Source organism: Haliotis rufescens, unplaced genomic scaffold (assembly GCF_023055435.1).
Source record: "Haliotis rufescens isolate VD_foot unplaced genomic scaffold, xgHalRufe1.0.p SCAF_20, whole genome shotgun sequence".
NCBI lineage: Eukaryota > Metazoa > Mollusca > Gastropoda > Lepetellida > Haliotidae > Haliotis > Haliotis rufescens.
The window spans coordinates 12,666,596-12,687,227 of NW_025963891.1; the positions used below are offsets into that span (position 1 = coordinate 12,666,596).

Genomic DNA, 20,632 nt, shown 5'->3' on the forward strand with positions numbered 1-20,632 from the left:
TCTGTTCATGAAATATGTATTTCATTTGTGGCGTTTCAAATGGGCTTTTATGAAAGCTTCAATGGATATAATTTCTCATGCTTATTCTACTAGCGCTGCAAGTTGAAACATTTTACGTATCCTATACATTACTTCAATTCTTATATATTTACCATACACACACTTTAGAAGTACTTGCATTGAATACCATGACATACTGTAAATTCCTGATACTGTCGTAACCATCCCTGTTTTGTTATCGACTGTATTCCCCAAACCTAACAGGAAGCTGACATCCTTCTCGTTTTGTATTTGTACTTTAGGCCTAATGAGCTATATGCTGAATAAACTTATCTTCTTTTTTGGGTAAGGTGTTTCTACATGCGTCGTTTGGAGACTGCTGAGCAAGCACAATCTTTCTATAAACGAATATTGTTTCATTCTATTTTAAAGTGTAACAATTGTTATATTTAGGATAACACTAGTACTTTGGGGTGTTTAATCCCATTCGAGATTCGAACCCACTCTCTCAGAGAGGGGCACCTACACGCAGCAAACTGGTTTTTTCATTTGCATGAGTTGCACAATACAGTGGAAAATTGTATCTTTATGAGTGTGGTTTCTGAAATTCCCTATGTTCCCGTGTGTTTTTTAAAGGTGAACAGTTCCCTTGCCTTTGCATGAGTTTGTGATGGGTGGCACCAGTGGGGCAGGATATGGATTCATAAACACATGTATATGATACGGTATGAATTGTATAGTCGACTCTGCTTTTAGCAGAGATTTCTTGTCATTGTGGAAAGGGTTTTGTCGCTTTATTTATTTGGGTAGTTATGCACAGATATACAATGTCACATCTGGCCTAAGAAAACACCAATCTCACATTTCTTCAAGCCTAGACCTCATATAAATCACTTCTTGCTCCATCAGTAAAGATCCGGGTTAGTATTTGTATTTAGCAAGCCATGCTTGTCATAAGAGGCGACCAAAGGGGTCGGGTGGTCAGGCTTGCTGTCTTGGTCGAAGCAGGTCATCATATCCCAACTGCGCTGATCGATGTTCATGATATCAATAACTGGATTGTCTGGTCCAGACTCGATTATTTACAGACTGCTGTCATAGAGCTGGAATATTGCTGAGTGTGGCGTTCAAAAATAAACAAACAAACAAATCCCCACTTAAATGAAGGGGTCAGTAGGGAAGCCTAATGGTTACAGCGTTCGCTCACCACAAAGAAGGCAAGAGTTCGATTCCCCACATGGGTATAATGTGTGACTCCCCTATCTGGTGTATCACAATAACTGATCATAAGCAGGGTATCAAATCATGTACCGCACTAGGAAAAAGCGATTCGCAAATGTTGTATTTCCTTGATAAAATGCCTGGCGTATATTTCTTTGAGACACTTTTTATAACAATCGGACAACTCGTGAGACCTACAGCAGGTACCCGGGTTGGGCCGGGTAATAGGGGGTAGGGTACCAGGTAGTGAATTTGGACTCGTCCCAGGCATAGCAACCAGATTGCTTCACTTCCCTTAGGGGCATGTGTGCTAGTCCTGTACTATGACAGTGGAGTATATTAATCTAATGAAACCAAAACCAACCTAGATCATAACAAAGCAAGTCTTGCTGGTACCATCAGCATCAGGAATAAATAAATTTAAGACAGAATGTATTATGTATAATGTAATATAAGATGTCAAAGACTTTATGTAAGTCCAGCATGTGTGTGTGGCTGCTTATATCAGTGGGGACCCATGTCTGTTTTATAGTGCTGGCCCGCCGAGATACTGCCAGGTTTAACAGGAAGCCCACCAGTCATAGTTTTATATATTTAATGCAGAGCGCCAGGGTACATACAAACAAATACCATCTCCTAATGTCTTTTGGTATGAGTGAATGAGTTGGGTTTAAAGCTGTTTGAACAGTATTCCAGTTATATCATGGCATGTTGGCTTGATGTGCGAGGCAAGCCCGAATATAATACATAAATGTTCAAATATGTAGAAACTTATACATGTAATACAAAGAGATTTATGTATACAATACAGCTCTCACTGTTCGCTTACCTTTCCTATTCGTTTTGTTTCTTGCTGTTCTGTTCCTGTTTAGGACAGACTGTAAATCAATGAAGTAAACATCTGGGAGGTGGTGGAGAACTTGTACCCAATCCAATTCACTTTTAGTGAACCCGTTAAGATCCGGGGTTGAATACGCCCTCAGCAACCCATGCTTGCCGTAAAAGGTGACTATGCTTGTCATAAGAGGCGACGAATGGGATCGGGGGGTCAGGCTTGCTGACTCGGTTGATGCATGTCATCGTATCCCAATTGTGTGGATCGATGCTCATTTTATCAATCACTGGATTGTCTGATCCATACTCAATTATTTACAGACCGCCGTCAAATAGCTGGAATATTGCTGAGTGTGGCGTTAAACAACAAACACACACTTTTAGTGACTACAAAATGTTAAAACCAAGCACAAAGTGATGCAAGTCTCAGACGTTTCCCACTTTGGTGAAACTCACGAGCACGGGTATGTTGCTGACAAACCTAGAAACATAATCGGGGTGAACTGGATTCAAACCCACAATCGCAGGTTTCCAGGGTGCCCACTGGAAGCAACTCTGCACAGCGAATTGTGGCACCGTGCCTGGAGAGGCTAATAACACAGAACAGACGAGTGACATACATAGTAATGTTTTATTGTCATGTAGCAGAGTATGCTCTCTGCCCCGACGACATGACGACCCCGGGGATGCCCCGCCCCGCCCCATGCACCAGCCCCGAAGCATGTCTGGCTATGAGTAGGCTCCCAATAACACATAAACCATCTACACTAGCACAAACCCCAAAACACAAGCATCAGCAATATAGATCATCACTTTCATTGACAGATGCGGAATTATTTGTGAAGATATCAATTCCATTATTGTCAAAACATCTATGACTTTTTTGGGCTGGTAAAGGAAATGCTGTGTTCAATAGCAGTACCTGTATGCTTATTTCAATTTTTGTTTAAAAAAAAAAGACATTTTAGGATAATCATAAAGTTGAGAGTGGACATGGATTTTCAAACCAATATCAAATATTCTCATAGACTGACACAATGAATCCTCATAATCATGTTCTCAAGCATCAGACAAGGTGTATTTGTGCTCAAGTCCACATCAAAACACATGGAATGAGATTTCAACCCCAACTACCCCTTTGTCGTGTTTGACTATCTCATGCCTAAATGCACAGAACTTAATTGATTTTTGTTGCCATTTTGCCAAATATTTCAAAAATTTAAATCTGCATTTTCAAAGTAGGTCAGTATATTTTTAACTTAACATAACATATTTTTTTGTGTCTTTTAATAATTGACATTCAGTTCCAAATTTTCACTTCCCAAATCGTATCATTTGTCCTTGAACAACAATACAAGGGATATAACTGGTCTGATTGTTTGACACTGATAAAGTACTCAGACATCAACTTCAGATGCAACAACATCAGACACGGTTTATCACAAAACAAACTTCAATTCTGTGATAAAATAAGTTTTCATTTTCACAAATCGAGAATTTTACATATCACAAAGCAAATGCCTTGTGGAATTTGTCAGACCACGAGTTGCCTGTACCATGCTAAACAAACTTAAGAAAAAATCAGTGTGAACACCACGTTTTGGAACATTTCGTATAATACGGAACATTTTATTTCCACTGAACAGGGGGCTGTGAGCGAATGTGACATGTTGCATATGGAGAACATGCTCTATGTCTTCATCAATGACTGGCCCATTAGCAAACCCTCCTCCCCTGTTAATGACTGCACGGATGATGCACATTCGCAGGTTCAAATATCAGGTTGTGACTTTTCTTAAATTTGTCCAGCTGTTTTGATACAGCCAGTTTATATCGTGAGCAACAAGTACGACGTACACACATCATTGCTTCCACATGCAAGTGTCCCTGATTTAATGGCCATACACAGTACAGACGACTGACACAGAAGTGTGGAAAACACGCAAACCGATGACAACTCAAATCTTTATAAAGTCATATAGTTCCTTTCCTTGAAATGAATCAAGGACAAATTCCACATTTAACAACCATCTAAACGGACACTTACAACTAAACCATCCAATTACAATTCTGAAGATTTGGTATTGATTTGGTTGAGACAGGAAATTTTTCGGTCACCCTTCAAGTCAATTTTTACTCACAATACATTATTTAGGCAAAGAATGACCATTAAACAGTTTATTTTTATGGTAGAATCTGACAAATTATTTTGTACCAGCACTTTTAGGAAACAATCATATTCAAGTTTAAATCATGCCTCCCAACCTCCCAACCTCCCCCCCTCTAAATCAGAAGATTGACCCTACTTAGTTTCTGAATCTGTTATACATCAGCCATTGAGGTTAGATATGTTCGGATAAATGAAAAGTAGTGAGACTGTGCTGTACAGGATGCATGAGAGAACAAAATAACTTAGTCTGCCATTTTTTAAAACAAGACATTCAAACATGCATATCTCTGGCATAGAAATACAAGGCATTTAAAATTGCATAGATTTCAAATAGATTGTATAATGAATACACAACGTTCAACATTCTGCAAGTTTCAGGTAACAACCAAACATGGCATTGTTAGTGAAGGTATAATACTTGTTAAACGAGGTTAAACATTTCATACAGTAAATCAATAAAACTTTCAAATGATCATCTGACAGCTGCGGAGTTATCTTGGGTAATGTTTAGAAATAACAAACTATGCAAAAGACGCAAAACACTGAGATTATTCCAAACTACTTTTTAATGAAGAGATTGTCCTACTAGGCTCAAAACAAGCTTATGCACTTCTTAAATACATTATATGTACAATAAAACATTTCTTGACAAAACAGTAAACAAGCAGAAAAGCATAACATGCCGAGATCAAGATTGTTTGTGATTCTAAAAGTATACAACACATCTACTGTGAATCATAAACAACAGTTGGTGTCTGCTCAAGGATAGAATCTAAGAAAAGAGAAACAAATATATATTCATCCAATTCTGCATTATTTTCAACAACATCTAATACATGAATTAGCATTAATGGTTAACATAAATAAATAGTGATACTGAATAGTGATATACAGGAATTATTCAATACCATATGCAACCCTATCAGCATCCAGTATGGGAAAGGTAGCATGACTATGGGAGTGATCCAGCGGGGGCCAGGACAAAGTTCTTCATCAAGCTGTATACCTGGTATTTCAGGTGTGTTACTGTCGTCAGATATTTCCAGGTGTGTTTTGTTTATGTTTGTTTGTTTGTTTGTTTGTTGTTTAACGCTGCACTCAGCAATATCCCAGCTATATGATGGCAGTCTGTAAATAATCAAATCTGGACCAGACAATCTAGTGACTGACATCATGAGCATCAATCCAGGCAATTGGGATACGATGACAGGCATCAACCAAGTCAGCGAGTCTGACGACCAGATCCTGTTAGTCGCCTCTTACAACAAGCATAGTCGGCTCTTATGGCAATAATGGGTTGCTGAAGACCTATTCTACACAGGATCTTCATGGGTCTCCAGGTGTTACTGTTACTAGGTGAGTCCAGGTGTCCAATCTAATAATTGACAACCTTATATGTGAACTCCTATAAAGATTGACATTTTTTTATAAAAATTGTATGAACACCTTCTATCATTAAACCCTATTACCCCCCCCCCCCCCCCCCCCGAATATATTTACAAAACATTTTTTTTCATTACAATATGCACATTTAATTCATTAACACATTATCAACTGTACTGTTAATCTACAAAATCATTCAGTCTGCCCACAGGGTTGAATATGGTATCAATACATAACAATAACATGTTTATTGGCACGTATAGACTTCGTCGTAATGTCAGTGATGGTCATAGCCCAGTAAAATGTTAACCCACAGTCCGGGTTGTCGTGATATAATACATACTAGCCCGGCGATACAATGTTACACGTCACATTAACCCAGATGATACGATGTACTACACTCTAGCCCAGTGATACAGTCATATACTACATATAGCACATAATGGTAGAGGATGATTGTTGCTGATGACAGTACATTGTGTACGGCATACCTCCCCACAGATCTCCAGTCACCCCTTACTAAAGTCTACAGATGTGTATGAGGAAACCTCCATTACATTTGTGCAAACACCTATGCCCATAAGGATTTCAAACTTTCATTTATTATTTGATGTGAGTGAGTTAGGTGTAACACCGCTTTTATTAGTATTCCAGTCATATCGCAGTGTGTCAGCTTAATGTGGGAGGAAAGCCCAAAGTGATGCAGGTCTCAGACGTTTACCACTTCGGTGAAACCCACAAGCACGGGTAGGTGCTGACAAACCTAGAAACATAATCGGGGCGAACCGGGATTCGAACCCACAATCATAGGTTTCTGGCATGCCCAAGGGACGCAACTCTGCACAGCGAATCGCGGCTCCTTAGACGACGGGGCCATCCGTGCCCCTATTTATTATCTGATTGTCACTTAACACAAATAAATAACCTAGAAAAGTATCCATGTATCTTGGTCAATTTCTATCATTTCGTCATCAAGTATTTCAATTTTCTATATATTTTCTGAATGTCACTGAACACAAATAGAAAACCTAGAAAAGAAGCAACGATGACAACGTAATTTTTTATCATCAATCCAGTAAGTTTGAGTTCATTGCTTCCCCTAATTTCTGTGAAATAGTTAACAAAATGGTTGTTCAACGGTAATATTCAAATGTATATAATGACTTTGAATGAAAGGAAACACCTGTGGTCCCACGTAATCGTTTGTCGTAGACAACTGTAAGTTAGACATGAAACATGAAACAGTGCATAAAAAAATAATAAATATGCAATTTTGTGTCAAAGGCCATCAGTACATAATTTTGTCATTGTACCTACAAACTTCATATAAACATGACACATGATACGTTGAGGTTGACGATGTAGCAATGCTTTGTTCCAATGGCACTGTGTTCAATGATGTGATCTAATGTAACAAAGATAGACAAAAAGCCTTCACCTTGACCTGATGAAACCTTGACCTTTGGCATCATACCAACAAAGATTTCAAAAGCTGGTGAGATCAGTCTGAAAAAGAAAAGAAGCATGACCAATAAATCTTCAAATTATTAAATTGTTTGTTTGTTGTTTAATGCTGCAAAGGATAATGCCAGCTATATGGTGAAAGGCTGTAAATAAATGATTCTGGATCAGATAAACTAGTGCCTGATATTAAGAATAACATCCTACCATTACTACAAGGATAGGCTGCTGGGTTTTGTTTGTTTGTTGTTTAATTCCACACTCAGCAATATTCCAATGATTTTAACCTGGAATTCCCACAGAGATAAATGATTCAACACTAAATTCAAAAGTTTTCCTAATGTGAATACTGACTTAGTTTTTCTGGCAAACTAGGAAATACCAGTAACATAAACATACCTCCGTGCATTATGGGTACTAGGGCTGGGACAAGTCCAAATTTACTACCCGGGTACCAGACCTCCTATTACCCAACCCTACCCCGAGATGTCTCAAAATTAGTGACTTGTATTGTAAACATAGAGTTCTAAAGATTTTTGTTATTAAACAATATATCCTGTGACTAACCACGGGTCCGTCTACTCAGTACCCACCTGACCCGGATACCCAAGTTACCCGTCCCAGGCCTAATGGTATTTATTCAGAATCACAGAGTCCAAATTGATCCAAAATGATCCAAATTGATAAATAGAAACTGCACATACCCGGGTCCATGTGTAATCGATAAAGACATTTAGTATGCGTAGAATGCACAGAATTTAGAATGCATAAGAAAATATTCCTTGGCTACAGATGATGTGAAGAATTTTCATCGACATATCACATTCTTTGTGTTTATTGAGATAGGATATTACAATTTGAACAGACAGATAGGTGCGTCATGTCAGACATTAACACTAGGCAGGCAAACACACACAGCTGTCTCCTGTAGAGTGGGAAATACTGATATCAAATAACGATACGTTTTCTGTCATTAATACGCTCTTTCCCACCATAGGAGCTACACAGTTATCTCCCTTGGGCATTCAGCCTCCCTGGAAGAGGCTGGGGCTGGGGCTGGGGCTGGGGCTGGGGCTGGGTTTATGCTACTCCGAGCTGTACTGCACCGATCACACTGCTAATAGGGATATGTATCGCTAGTTAATATTTTATTGCAAACTGACTGTTTGCTAATACCTATAAATACACAACAATATGCAATGTTACGTTCTAAATCACTTACATTGTTAGATGCTTTATACTCTATGTTACCCTGACAAAGCAGTAAACTATAGAAAATGATAATTCATATTAAGTGCTGGCACTTCAATAATGATATTGGATGTGTAAGATTTGTGATAACTATTCTGTGTTGTGCTTGCCAAATTGCATAATAAGTTTATTTATCATATTGATATTACATGCAACAAGCACGCTATTGGGTACCATGACAGAGGCGGATACAACTTTTTTGAAAAGGGGGGGTGCACAACTAAGATCTATTTATTGTCTTTGCTGGTAATTTATACAGAAATAAAGTTTTTTCGAAATAAAAAGGGTTCAACATCATATCAATATGTATTGTATGTGACAAAATGTATTGTAACTAATAGCTGCATTGATACTAGGGGTGGCTGAACATTCTGAGCTTAACTATGACGGATGCCTAGTACACCCTTAACAGTTGGCCTGTATCAAGTACGCTGGGACCCAAGGCTTCTGACACAGATCAGAAATGATCAAGGTGCTCAATCATTTTTCATGAGGAGTTATGTCGTTTTGAGTGAGTGAGTTTGGTTTTATGCCGCTTTTAGCAATATTCCAGAAAAAACTGTCTGGCAAGCACTATGCGGTGAGGTGAAGTGAAATGGGGTTTAGTGAGTGAGTGAGTATGGTTTTACGCCGCTTTTAGCAATATTCCAGCAATATCACGGGTGGGGGACACCAGAAATGGGCTTCACACATTGTACCATTGTCAGGAATCGAACCCGGGTCTTCGGCGTGACAAGCTAACGCTTTTACAACTAGGCTACCCGACCGCCATGAAATGGGTTTTAATGTCGCGTCCAAGAATATTGCACTTATATAGCGACATGCATGCATGTGTGTGTGAGTGTGTGTGTGTCTGCTTGTACTAGTCTGGACTGATGCCAATTTATAGTACTAGCCCACTGAGATACCATGCCGCAGTTTAACATGAATACCCCACTCAGACACAGTATACTGACTCCAAGTCGACCAGTCCTTGTTTTAGCCCCTTAATGCCGGAAATTAGCTCTTTTGGACGCCTGCTGAAAAAGTTTCATTGGGTATTTACACATGCTGTTTTTTACATTTGAGTTTTTCATTAAATGTCATGAGTTTCTGTACAGAAGTAAATTGTAAGTAATTGGGTTTTGAATATTTTGGGGGGTATTTTACGCAAATACACTGCTATCTGTAGCTCTGATCATAGTTACGATCAGAACGTTTCAGCTAGCCCTGTACGTTGTTATCTGCCCTTCTTGCTCCTGTACAGGACATGAATACTCACATGGGCTATATGCAATCAGGGAACTGTACTTGGTTACTCCACGGTCACACTCTTGGCCAGGTTCCGCGGGCAATCCACCTACAATGGAAACAGTACCCTGCACTCGGTGAACCCTCACTTCTGTGGGTCTCAAACATGTAGCATAAATATCATTAAAAAAAATCATTAATGTTATCTGATTTATCAATAAATTAAATTAATACTTTCTTTCATTTAACGTTTAATTTTCATTCGGAATACATACATATATATTTGAATTATATTTTGTAAACAAGATGTCATTCTGGCGTTACAAATCTATCTATTATAATGGTGTTTATAAATACTGAAATAAAAACAAATAAAGTACTCAAGCCCCTGAATATTCAATATGAAATTAATGATACATTTAAATAAAAATAAGATATCTTTCATCAGAAATACCAAAAGCCACAACAAATGAAGTAGATCTGTGTAGAATTCTACAAATTAGTTTGTTTTGTTTTCTTTCTGAAAACAATAATTCTAAATTAAATATGTTTACATATCCAAAAATATCTACCCATGATGCTTATTCTTTTCTTCAAAAAATTAAATGAAAAAATATGGTTGTAACAAATTTTAGTTAATATGTAAAATATAAAGGAGTTGTATCAAGATTAGAATTATGGCAAAGATTATTACAGATCCTTTGCCCTATACTGACGGAACTGTTCTCATACCTGTCACCGAGGGAAGAGGTTTTTATGCCACTGACAACATCTCGGCCACGGAGATGCACACGAAATTGGAAATTTTAGTATTAATTGTATATTTATATACCCATCCTATCTCACCCTTTGCATTTCTCCCTTCTTCTTTGACCATCTTTGAGAGGCACGTAATTGACCTAGCTTTTGGACGTAACCATGGAGATGCAGGGGGGCTTGGGTGGCTATTTTATTTTCAGAAGCTGGAAACATGATTTAAGCACGTTCCCACATAGGATTGAAGAAGGGAGAAATGCAAGGTGTGAGATAGGTTAAGTTTAAACATAAGGCTTCACACAACGTAACTTGGGACTTGAACCTGGTCTAGTGTGGGACAAGCACTATCTTCTCACTACCTCCTTATGATATACCCCATGTCTTGGAAGGGTGTGGTTTATGTAACTAGCTAACTCAGAAGAAATTCTCTTCAGAATCTTCAGAATCAGAGGAAAGACATAAAAATATGAAAAATAAATTGGGAAAAAAAATCACTGACATTTTCAAAATGTTTATATATACTGAAAACAATTAAAGATGTCATCAAGAAGAATTCAGAAAATAGATAATTGATATTTGTTGTGGCCTTATTAAAATAAAGATTGCAATTTCAGGTCATTGAATATAACCAAAAAAACATGCATGATGTCAAAGATTCAAATGAGTATTTTGACACACGATAGAAAACAACCACAAGCAATTACTTGCTGTTGAAAATATAATCATTTTTTTTTTGCATAGCATTTCAACTCCAAAACCAAATACATGTCATCATATATTAGCAGCAAACAGTCACCATTATGTTTAGTAAACACCACCTAGTCAGCAATCATGTGACATTGCTTCCATGAAAAGCTGTCTTCTCTCAAGACTCATTCAACCAATCACCAACTAATGCAGTGGGGAACTATGGCAGATTTCTCCAGTTCTACTCTAGGTTCAGATAAGCAGTTTGGGAAATGCACGTGCGGAGAATATCTTCACTTTCCTTTTCTCTGTATTATGCATGCAGTCTGGGTTTATTAGAGAGTGAGTGAGTTGGGTTTAATGCCGCTTTTGACAGTATTCCAGTTACATCACGGCGTGCCAGCTTAATGTGGGAGGAAAGCCCAAAGTGATGCAGGTCTCAGACGTTTAGCACTTCGGTGAAACCCATGAGCACGGGTATGGTGCTGACAAACCTAGAAACATAATCGGGGCGAACCGGGATTCGAACCCACAATCATAGGTTTCTGGCAGGTTGAAGTGCAGCTAGTATTAACAACTTCAGGTAAACTGTGCTTGTACTGAAATCACAGTGGTTGAGTCGGACACACTGTTCACCCAACATTCAGAATACACCATAGTGGAATATGAAAATTGTGCATGAAAGCTGGAGAGATACTGTGAGAATTTTGATATGTAAATATCAGGTTGATTGTCCTTACCTTTCCTAACAAATTTACCAACCAATCTACAAATATTCAGTTTTCGGAAATTCTGAAGTAAACCTGAACTCGAAGCTTGTATTTCAATCCTTGCATCCAAACACAGGGACACAGCGCTGTCTTGCTCTGCGTTGTCACATGCAGGATGTGAAAGCTTCTACATTATGTATCTACTTTATTTCACATGACTAAGTCGTGTTCTAACCTTTGTTATGACAACTATACATAAATATATTCAACAGTTCAATATTGGTGGGGAAAGAAACAGAAAATGAAGTCAAATGAAGTCATTCAGAGTTGATTAGGACAATATTCATGGATTGATGATATTAGAATAGTAAATATGCATAGACAGGACTTCATTCCACAAACAATCTTCACGTAATGACTGTCCAAGGTTTATATATCGGTACACGACTTACGCCAGTCATAGTGTAAGATCCCTTTTGGAATGAGAAACGGTGTCGTTGTACAAAACAACCTTAGCGCTACGACTATCGTAAGTCTATGTTAAGGTATGGGAGTTACTATCACCTTAGCGCTAAGATCGCTTTGTACAACGGCACCCAGGGCTTGATAAGGACAAGTTATGAACATAGCATACAGCAAATATACAACCTAAACACTACTGTTGAACTCGTTACCGTGTCTACTACAACACAATGTTTGAACAATAACAGTGAACACCAACACAGAAATGCTTACATCGTATCCACGAAGGACAGCTATATGAAAGGAAAGCAACTGCATAGGGATCACTGTTAGGATCCCTTGAAGACAATCTACATTGTGGGGAACATCCAGAAATTTATACGCATGTTTTTGGGTCTCCATGTCCGTCCTGTTACAAATGAGAATCGGCCGCCCCTATAATTGGAAAGTTCAGTATAATGTTCCATGATAATAACTTGCGACTTAGACACAGCTAAAGAGGAGAGGGAGGGGAGGGAGAAGGGTAGGGGCTAGATGTGCCTGGGAGGCTCGCTAGATATTTCTTACCAAACTTTCATATTTGTTCACGTTTTCAAAAATAATATTTTGGATATTCTAAAGGAGTCATTCCGTCAAGAAAATATGAATGTTTGTTTCGTCCCACAAGCCTCCCATGCGTTTCTTGTGAGATTATTGCGGCCTAACATGCAGACATGTTCATGGCGTGAGTGAGTGAGTAAGTATAAAAGCATGCATAGCTCAAGCAGTAGAGTACAAGGTTTCCAGGCGGGGAGGCCATGTATTCATGCTTACGTCAAATTTCTTCAATTCAGCAATGTGCAATGAGAGTAATTGCAATGGTATAATGGTCAGAATGCCTTGTAGGCAATCAATGTTGAGAGGTACATCAATATATTTCAAAGCCTGTGACTGCGTCTCAACGTCACCCGTGTTGCAAATCAAGATAGGCTCGCCCTACAACACAAGACGGCATGCGAGTTACACAAAAACAAAATAATAATATTGTTAGTTGTGCACTCAAAGAGGGAAGGAATATCATGCATAGAAACTAGGGCTTCACATGTAACAGCGGTGAGGGCCACGGGGGAGCCACGGGGGGAGGGGTGGGGGGCGCGGCATATTGCCAGGGCACTTCAAAGTCCCGACTGGCTTGGCAAACTCAGCTACCAAGAAACACTTTTAAAAACACAAATCTCTTTATTTCTGTTTTCAGAGTATTTTTTCTCTTCTGATTTTGATTTTCAGTTCAATCCATACATTCACTGTGATTTAATATGCACCATGAATGAATGAATTTGTATCACAACATCAATAATTTAGAATTCCAGAGGACCGTTAACAACGTGCATGAGATTATTTTCAAGTAATGATGAATTGTCCATGATCAAAAGATTTCTATCTTGTAACAAATACATGAAACATTTTGCCAAATCAGACTGCAAAATATGAATCGAAATATGTGGTATTAATGATCATTGTCATGTGCAGGTTAGGAAAAACTGTGAATATCACAAACTTGTTGATTACGCCTAGGTCTCTGGTAATGAATATCTTGACTAGATACACCTATCTGGATTGGTGGTTTCCATGGTAACAATGTAATGAAGCAATGGAGGATGATGAGACAATGGAGACTATTTGGAAAAAGTTACTACTGGTGATTATGATGGAAACAAATCAGATGATCGGCTTTAAAGAGAAAGATGGCTACTAAGGGATTCCTTATGTTTGTTTGTTTATTTGGTGTGTAACGCAGCACTCAGCAATATTCCAGCTATATGACAGCGTTCTGGAAGTAATCAAGTCTGGACCAGACAATCCAGTGATTGACAACATGAGCATCCATCCACGCAATTGGGATCGATGACATGCATCAACCAAGTCCCGTTAGTCGCCACTTACGACAAGCATAGTCACCTTTTACGGCAAGCATGGGTTGCTGAAGACCTATTCTACCCCGGATCTTCACGGGCCGATTCCTAATGATAACTGCTGATGTGACCATCTACACAAGAGATTTAGAAATATGTCCAAAATCAGGAGATTTCTTTAAACAGATTTAAAATTATTTATATTCTACTTCGTCAATTAAAGCAAAGGTGTGAAAACAGACTTGTTTGGTCAAAACAGTGCCTAGCTATAAAGAACAGAAATACTGAAGTTTTACATCTGCAACTGTCCCTATTGTATAATGTTCAAGTCAGTGAATTGGTATCATAATTCTTGGACCTCAATATGAATAGTTGCCGAGGGTTGAAATTTATTTTTTCATCGTTGAGCAGTCCTCAAAACAAAATGGTTGACATGCATTTTTCAGAATAACACTGCCATTGAGAAATTGAACAATTTATTGAATATCTGGCTTGTACTCAGAAGAAAATGTTAAGTGATTGTCTACCGACTACACTAACGGAACTAGATGTCATGTTCCGTGATATCTACAGACTACAAAATCGAAACTTGATGTCATGTAATGTGATATCTACTGACTACAAAATCGAAACGAAGTCATTTCACGTGATATCTACTGACTACAAAACAGAAACGATGTCATGTCATGTGATATCTACCGACTACACCATCTCAACTAGATTTCATGCCACATGATTATCTACAAACAAGACTACTGGAACAAGATGTCATGTCATGATCTACAAACTAGATACTGAGAATTAGATGTCAAGTCTACAACTACAAAAATACATGGTGAATCTCTACAGAGATGTTATGTGGAATAGATTAAAGCGAATAGACTTAGTAGCAGAGGAGGTTAGGGAACTGCCTGTGTGATTTAGGAATATCACACATACTGACCCTACCACAGGATGAAATGCTTGTGTGAATGAAGAATATCACACATCCTGATCCTACCACAGGATGAAATGCCTGTGTCATTAAGGAATATCACACAAACTGACCCTACCACAGGATGAAATGCCTGTGTGATTAAGGAATATCACACATGCGGACCCTACCACAGGATGAAATGCATGTGTCATTAAGGAATATAACACATACTGACCCTACCACAGGATGAAATGCCTGTGTGATTAAGGAATATCACACATACTGACCCTACCACAAGATGAAATGCCTGTGTGATTAAGGAATATCACACATACTGACCCTACCACATGATGAAATGCCTGTGTCATTAAGGTATATAACACATACTGACCCTACCACAAGATGAAATGCCTGTGTTATTTAGGTATATAACACATCCTTACCCTACCACAAGATGAATTGCCTGTGTAATTTAGGAATATCACACATCATGATCCTACCACAGGATGAAAGGCTTGTGTGATTAAGGAATATCACACATACTGATCCTACCACAAGATGAAATGCCTGTGTCATTAAGGAATATCACACATACTGACCCTACCACAAGATGAAATGCTTGTGTCATTAAGGTATATAACACATACTGACCCTACCACAAGATGAAATGCCTGTGTTATTTAGGTATATAACACATACTGACCCTACCACAAGATGAAATGCTTGTGTCATTAAGGTATATAACACATACTGACCCTACCACAAGATGAAATGCCTGTGTCATTAAGGAATATCACACATGCGGACCCTACCACAGGATGAAATGCATGTGTCATTAAGGAATATCACACATACTGACCCCACCACAGGATGAAATGCCTGTGTCATTAAGGAATATCACACATACTGACCCTACCACAAGATGAATTGCCTGTGTGATTAAGGAATATCACACATACTGACCCTACCACAGGATGAAATGCCTGTGTGATTAAGGAATATCACACATACTGACCCTACCACACGATGAAATGCTTGTGTGATTAAGGAATATCACACATACTGACCCTACCACACGATGAAATGCTTGTGTGATTAAGGAATATCACACATACTGACCCTACCACAGGACGAAATGCTTGTGTGATTAAGGAATATCACACATACTGACCCTACCACAGGATGAAATGCCTGTGTCATTAAGGAATATCACACATACTGACCCCACCACAGGATGAAATGCTTGTGTCATTAAGGTATATAACACATACTGACCCTACCACAAGATGAAATGCCTGTGTTATTTAGGTATATAACACATACTGACCCTACCACAAGATGAAATGCTTGTGTCATTAAGGTATATAACACATACTGACCCTACCACAAGATGAAATGCCTGTGTCATTAAGGAATATCACACATGCGGACCCTACCACAGGATGAAATGCATGTGTCATTAAGGAATATCACACATACTGACCCCACCACAGGATGAAATGCCTGTGTCATTAAGGAATATCACACATACTGACCCTACCACAAGATGAATTGCCTGTGTGATTAAGGAATATCACACATACTGACCCTACCACAGGATGAAATGCCTGTGTGATTAAGGAATATCACACATACTGACCCTACCACACGATGAAATGCTTGTGTGATTAAGGAATATCACACATACTGACCCTACCACACGATGAAATGCTTGTGTGATTAAGGAATATCACACATACTGACCCTACCACAGGACGAAATGCTTGTGTGATTAAGGAATATCACACATACTGACCCTACCACAGGATGAAATGCCTGTGTCATTAAGGAATATCACACATACTGACCCTACCACAGGATGAAATGCCTGTGTCATTAAGGAATATCACACATACTGACCCTACCACAGGATGAAATGCATGTGTCATTAAGGAATATCACACATACTGACCCTACCACAGGATGAAATGCATGTGTCATTAAGGAATATCACACATACTGACCCTACCACACGATGAAATGCTTGTGTGATTAAGGAATATCACACATACTGACCCTACCACAGGATGAAATGCCTGTGTGATTAAGGAATATCACACATACTGACCTTACCACAGGATGAAATGCTTGTGTGATTAAGGAATATCACACATACTGACCCTACCACAGGATGAAATGCCTGTGTGATTAAGGAATATCACACATGCGGACCCTACCACAGGATGAAATGCCTGTGTCGTTAAGGAATATCACACATACTGACCCTACCACAGGATGAAATGCCTGTGTCATTAAGGAATATCACACATACTGACCCTACCACAGGATGAAATGCCTGTGTCATTAAGGAATATCACACATACTGACCCTACCACAGGATGAAATGCCTGTGTCATTAAGGAATATCACACATACTGACCCTACCACACGATGAAATGCCTGTGTGATTAAGGAATATCACACATACTGACCCTACCACACGATGAAATGCTTGTGTGATTAAGGAATATCACACATGCGGACCCTACCACAGGATGAAATGCCTGTGTCATTAAGGAATATCACACATACTGACCCTACCACAGGATGAAATGCCTGTGTCGTTAAGGAATATCACACATACTGACCCTACCACAAGATGAAATGCCTGTGTCATTAAGGAATATCACACATACTGACCCTACCACAAGATGAAATGCCTGTGTCATTAAGGTATATAACACATACTGACCCTACCACAGGATGAAATGCCTGTGTCATTTAGGAATATCACACATACTGACCCTACCACACGATGAAATGCTTGTGTGATTAAGGAATATCACACATACTGACCCTACCACAGGATGAAATGCCTGTGTCATTTAGGAATATCACACATACTGACCCTACCACAGGATGAAATGCCTGTGTCGTTAAGGAATATCACACATACTGACCCTACCACAAGATGAAATGCCTGTGTGATTAAGGAATATCACACATACTCACCCTACCACAAGATGAAATGCCTGTGTGATTAAGTAATATCACACATACTGACCCTACCACAGGATGAATTGCCTGTGTAATTTAGGAATATCACACGTAGTGACCCTACCACAGGATGAAATGCTTGTGTGATTAAGGAATATCACACATACTGTCCCTACCACAAGATGAAATGCTTGTGTGATTAAGGAATATCACACATACTGTCCCTACCACAAGATGAAATGCTTGTGTGATTAAGGAATATCACAAGTACTGTCCCTACCACAAGATGAAATGCTTGTGTGATTAAGGAATATCACACATACTGTCCCTACCACAAGATGAAATGCGTGTGTGATAAAGGACTAACACACCCTGTCTGCGACTTTAGCGACTAGTCCAAAGCCCAAGTCAAGTAAAAATCTGTGTGGTCCAGTAAGCACAACTAGTAATAGTCCACATAACAACCCTAAACTCTGCTGAACAGGGTGTTAAATGTCATGTTTGGGTATAGTCTCAAAGGTTTTAGGCACAGACTACACACCTAGTGGCCCTACAGTGAGAAGTATTCATCACGTGATCACGTGATGTCACCATCACTGGCCCTACCGTGGGAGGTATTCCTCATGTGATCATGTGATGTCATAATCACTGGCCTTGCCGCGGGAGTTACTGCTTGTATGATTACGTAATGTCAGATGTCTACTTGAATCTAACATCTATTTCTTTGGTGAAGGTGAAGGTGAATGTTAAAGCATGTATGATCACACTACCTTATATGATGTGGTATGTGAGCACAGCATATCGTGAGTGAGTGACCGAGATAGGTTTAACAACGCTTTGAATGCTGACAGACCGAGAATCCACTGCCATTAACACTGGATTCTGCTACTCCAAAGGGATACAACTCTGCAACAGCCAAAAGTGGTACCTTAGGCCACTGAGCCATCTGTGCCAACCTATGACTTGAGTTGCAAAGACAACTAATGAGTCCGGACAAATTACAAAGGATTCTTTTATAATCATGAAAACGAGAATGACCTAATACTAATACTGTTTCTTTTCTTTCCTACTTTCTTTCTTTTTTCATGCTTAATATAATAAGATTTCCAGGACGGGTCTCACTGGTATCTGTTTTAGGAAGTATCACCGAGGACAAGGATATCGGTTTTAGGAAATATCACTGAGGACAAGGATATCGGTTTCAGGAAGTATCACCGAGGATAAGGATATCAGTTTCAGGAAGTATCACTGAGGACAAGGATATCAGTTTCAGGAAGTATCACTGAGGACAAGGATATCAGTTTCAGGAAGTATCACCGAGGACAACGATATCGGTTTCAGGAAGTATCACTGAGGACAACGATATCAGTTTCAGGAAGTATCACCGAGGACAACGATATCGGTTTCAGGAAGTATCACCAAGGACAAGGACATCGGTTTTAGGAAGTATCACCGAGGACAAAGATATCGCTTTTAGGAAGTATCACCAAGGACAAGGACATCGGTTTTAGGAAGTATCACCGAGGACAAAGATATCGCTTTTAGGAAGTATCACCGAGGACAAGGACATCAGTTTCAGGAAGTATCACCGAGGACAAGGACATCGGTTGTAGGAAGTATCACCGAGGACAAGGACATCGGTTGTAGGAAGTATCACCGAGGACAAGGACATCAGTTTTAGGAAGTATCACCGAGGACAAGGACATCGGTTGTAGGAAGTATCACCGAGGACAAGGACATCGGTTTCAGGAAGTAACAGCTGTTTTCCACCAGACATGGAGAGACAGGACAGATGAATGGGAAGCAAGGAGGTGATGATGATATGTGCAGATGTTAGCTTGGGGGACATGTGGAAGAACAAGGGAGGCAACTCATGTTACCAACATATTGGGGACAAAATGCAGAGATGACAAATGAAAATCACAACATTATTCAATATCAAATAAACTGAAATAAAAACAACAACTTATTACACATAATAATTAATCATAAAGACAAACCAAATTATTTCATTTCTTGATTGTTTTACGCTACACTCAGCAATATTCCAGCTATATGGCAGAGGTCTGTAAATAATCAAGTTTGGACCAGATAATCCAGAGATTGATATCATGAGCATCCGACCCAGGCAACTGGGAATCAATGACATGCATCAAAGTCTTCCAGACTGACCACCCGATCTGATTAGTCGCCTCTTACGACAAGTATGGGTTGTTGACCTATATTCTAGCCTGGCTCTACAAACCCAAAAAGTAAGTTACCAATATGATTAGATATTTTTCATTAAACCATCATCTTTTTGTTACATAAATTTACTGACATTGAAAAAAACAGATAAACAACTGAAGTATTGTACCCCATCAGCACACTGATCCCTCCTCTCACCAAACATCTGGTACTACTACTCGTGAATACACCTTGTGAGTACACCTGGTGACTAATGATTATGTAACTTGCTTCACACCTACCCTGGGATAAGATTGGTCATACCAGCTGCCAAATAGGATTTTGTGACTCTTAACAAAGTAATGAAATCAAATAATTTCATAGCAAACTGCAGAACAGGCAAGGGAAGTAACTCATTGCGGAGCCCCAACATTTGTTTTTTTAAAACAGACATATGTTCATTTTTTTTATATATTTCTTTTAAAATCTTTTCATTGACACAACATCCATTTCTCAT

At 39.0% G+C, this 20,632-nt stretch overlaps 1 protein-coding gene across 6 annotated transcripts in view; it reads right to left on the minus strand.

Annotated features, from left to right (window-relative positions):
• Window positions 1-2,672: 2,672 nt before the first annotated feature.
• The window catches only part of LOC124133353 (glutamine--fructose-6-phosphate aminotransferase [isomerizing] 2-like), a 74,374-nt gene continuing 56,414 nt past the window's right edge, over window positions 2,673-20,632 (minus strand). For 5 of the 6 annotated variants that reach the window (XM_048400850.1, XM_048400851.1, XM_048400848.1 and 2 more), the window contains 3 exons: window positions 12,979-13,140; window positions 9,582-9,659; window positions 2,673-7,114 (listed from right to left, as the gene is read on the minus strand). In XM_048400850.1, coding sequence (XP_048256807.1) covers window positions 9,615-9,659; window positions 12,979-13,140 — 207 coding nt within the window. In that variant the 3' untranslated portion in view covers window positions 2,673-7,114; window positions 9,582-9,614. Of the gene's footprint in view, window positions 7,115-9,581; window positions 9,660-12,438; window positions 12,601-12,978; window positions 13,141-20,632 lie in introns of all 6 variants that reach the window. The other variant, XM_048400849.1, reaches the window with a different exon arrangement.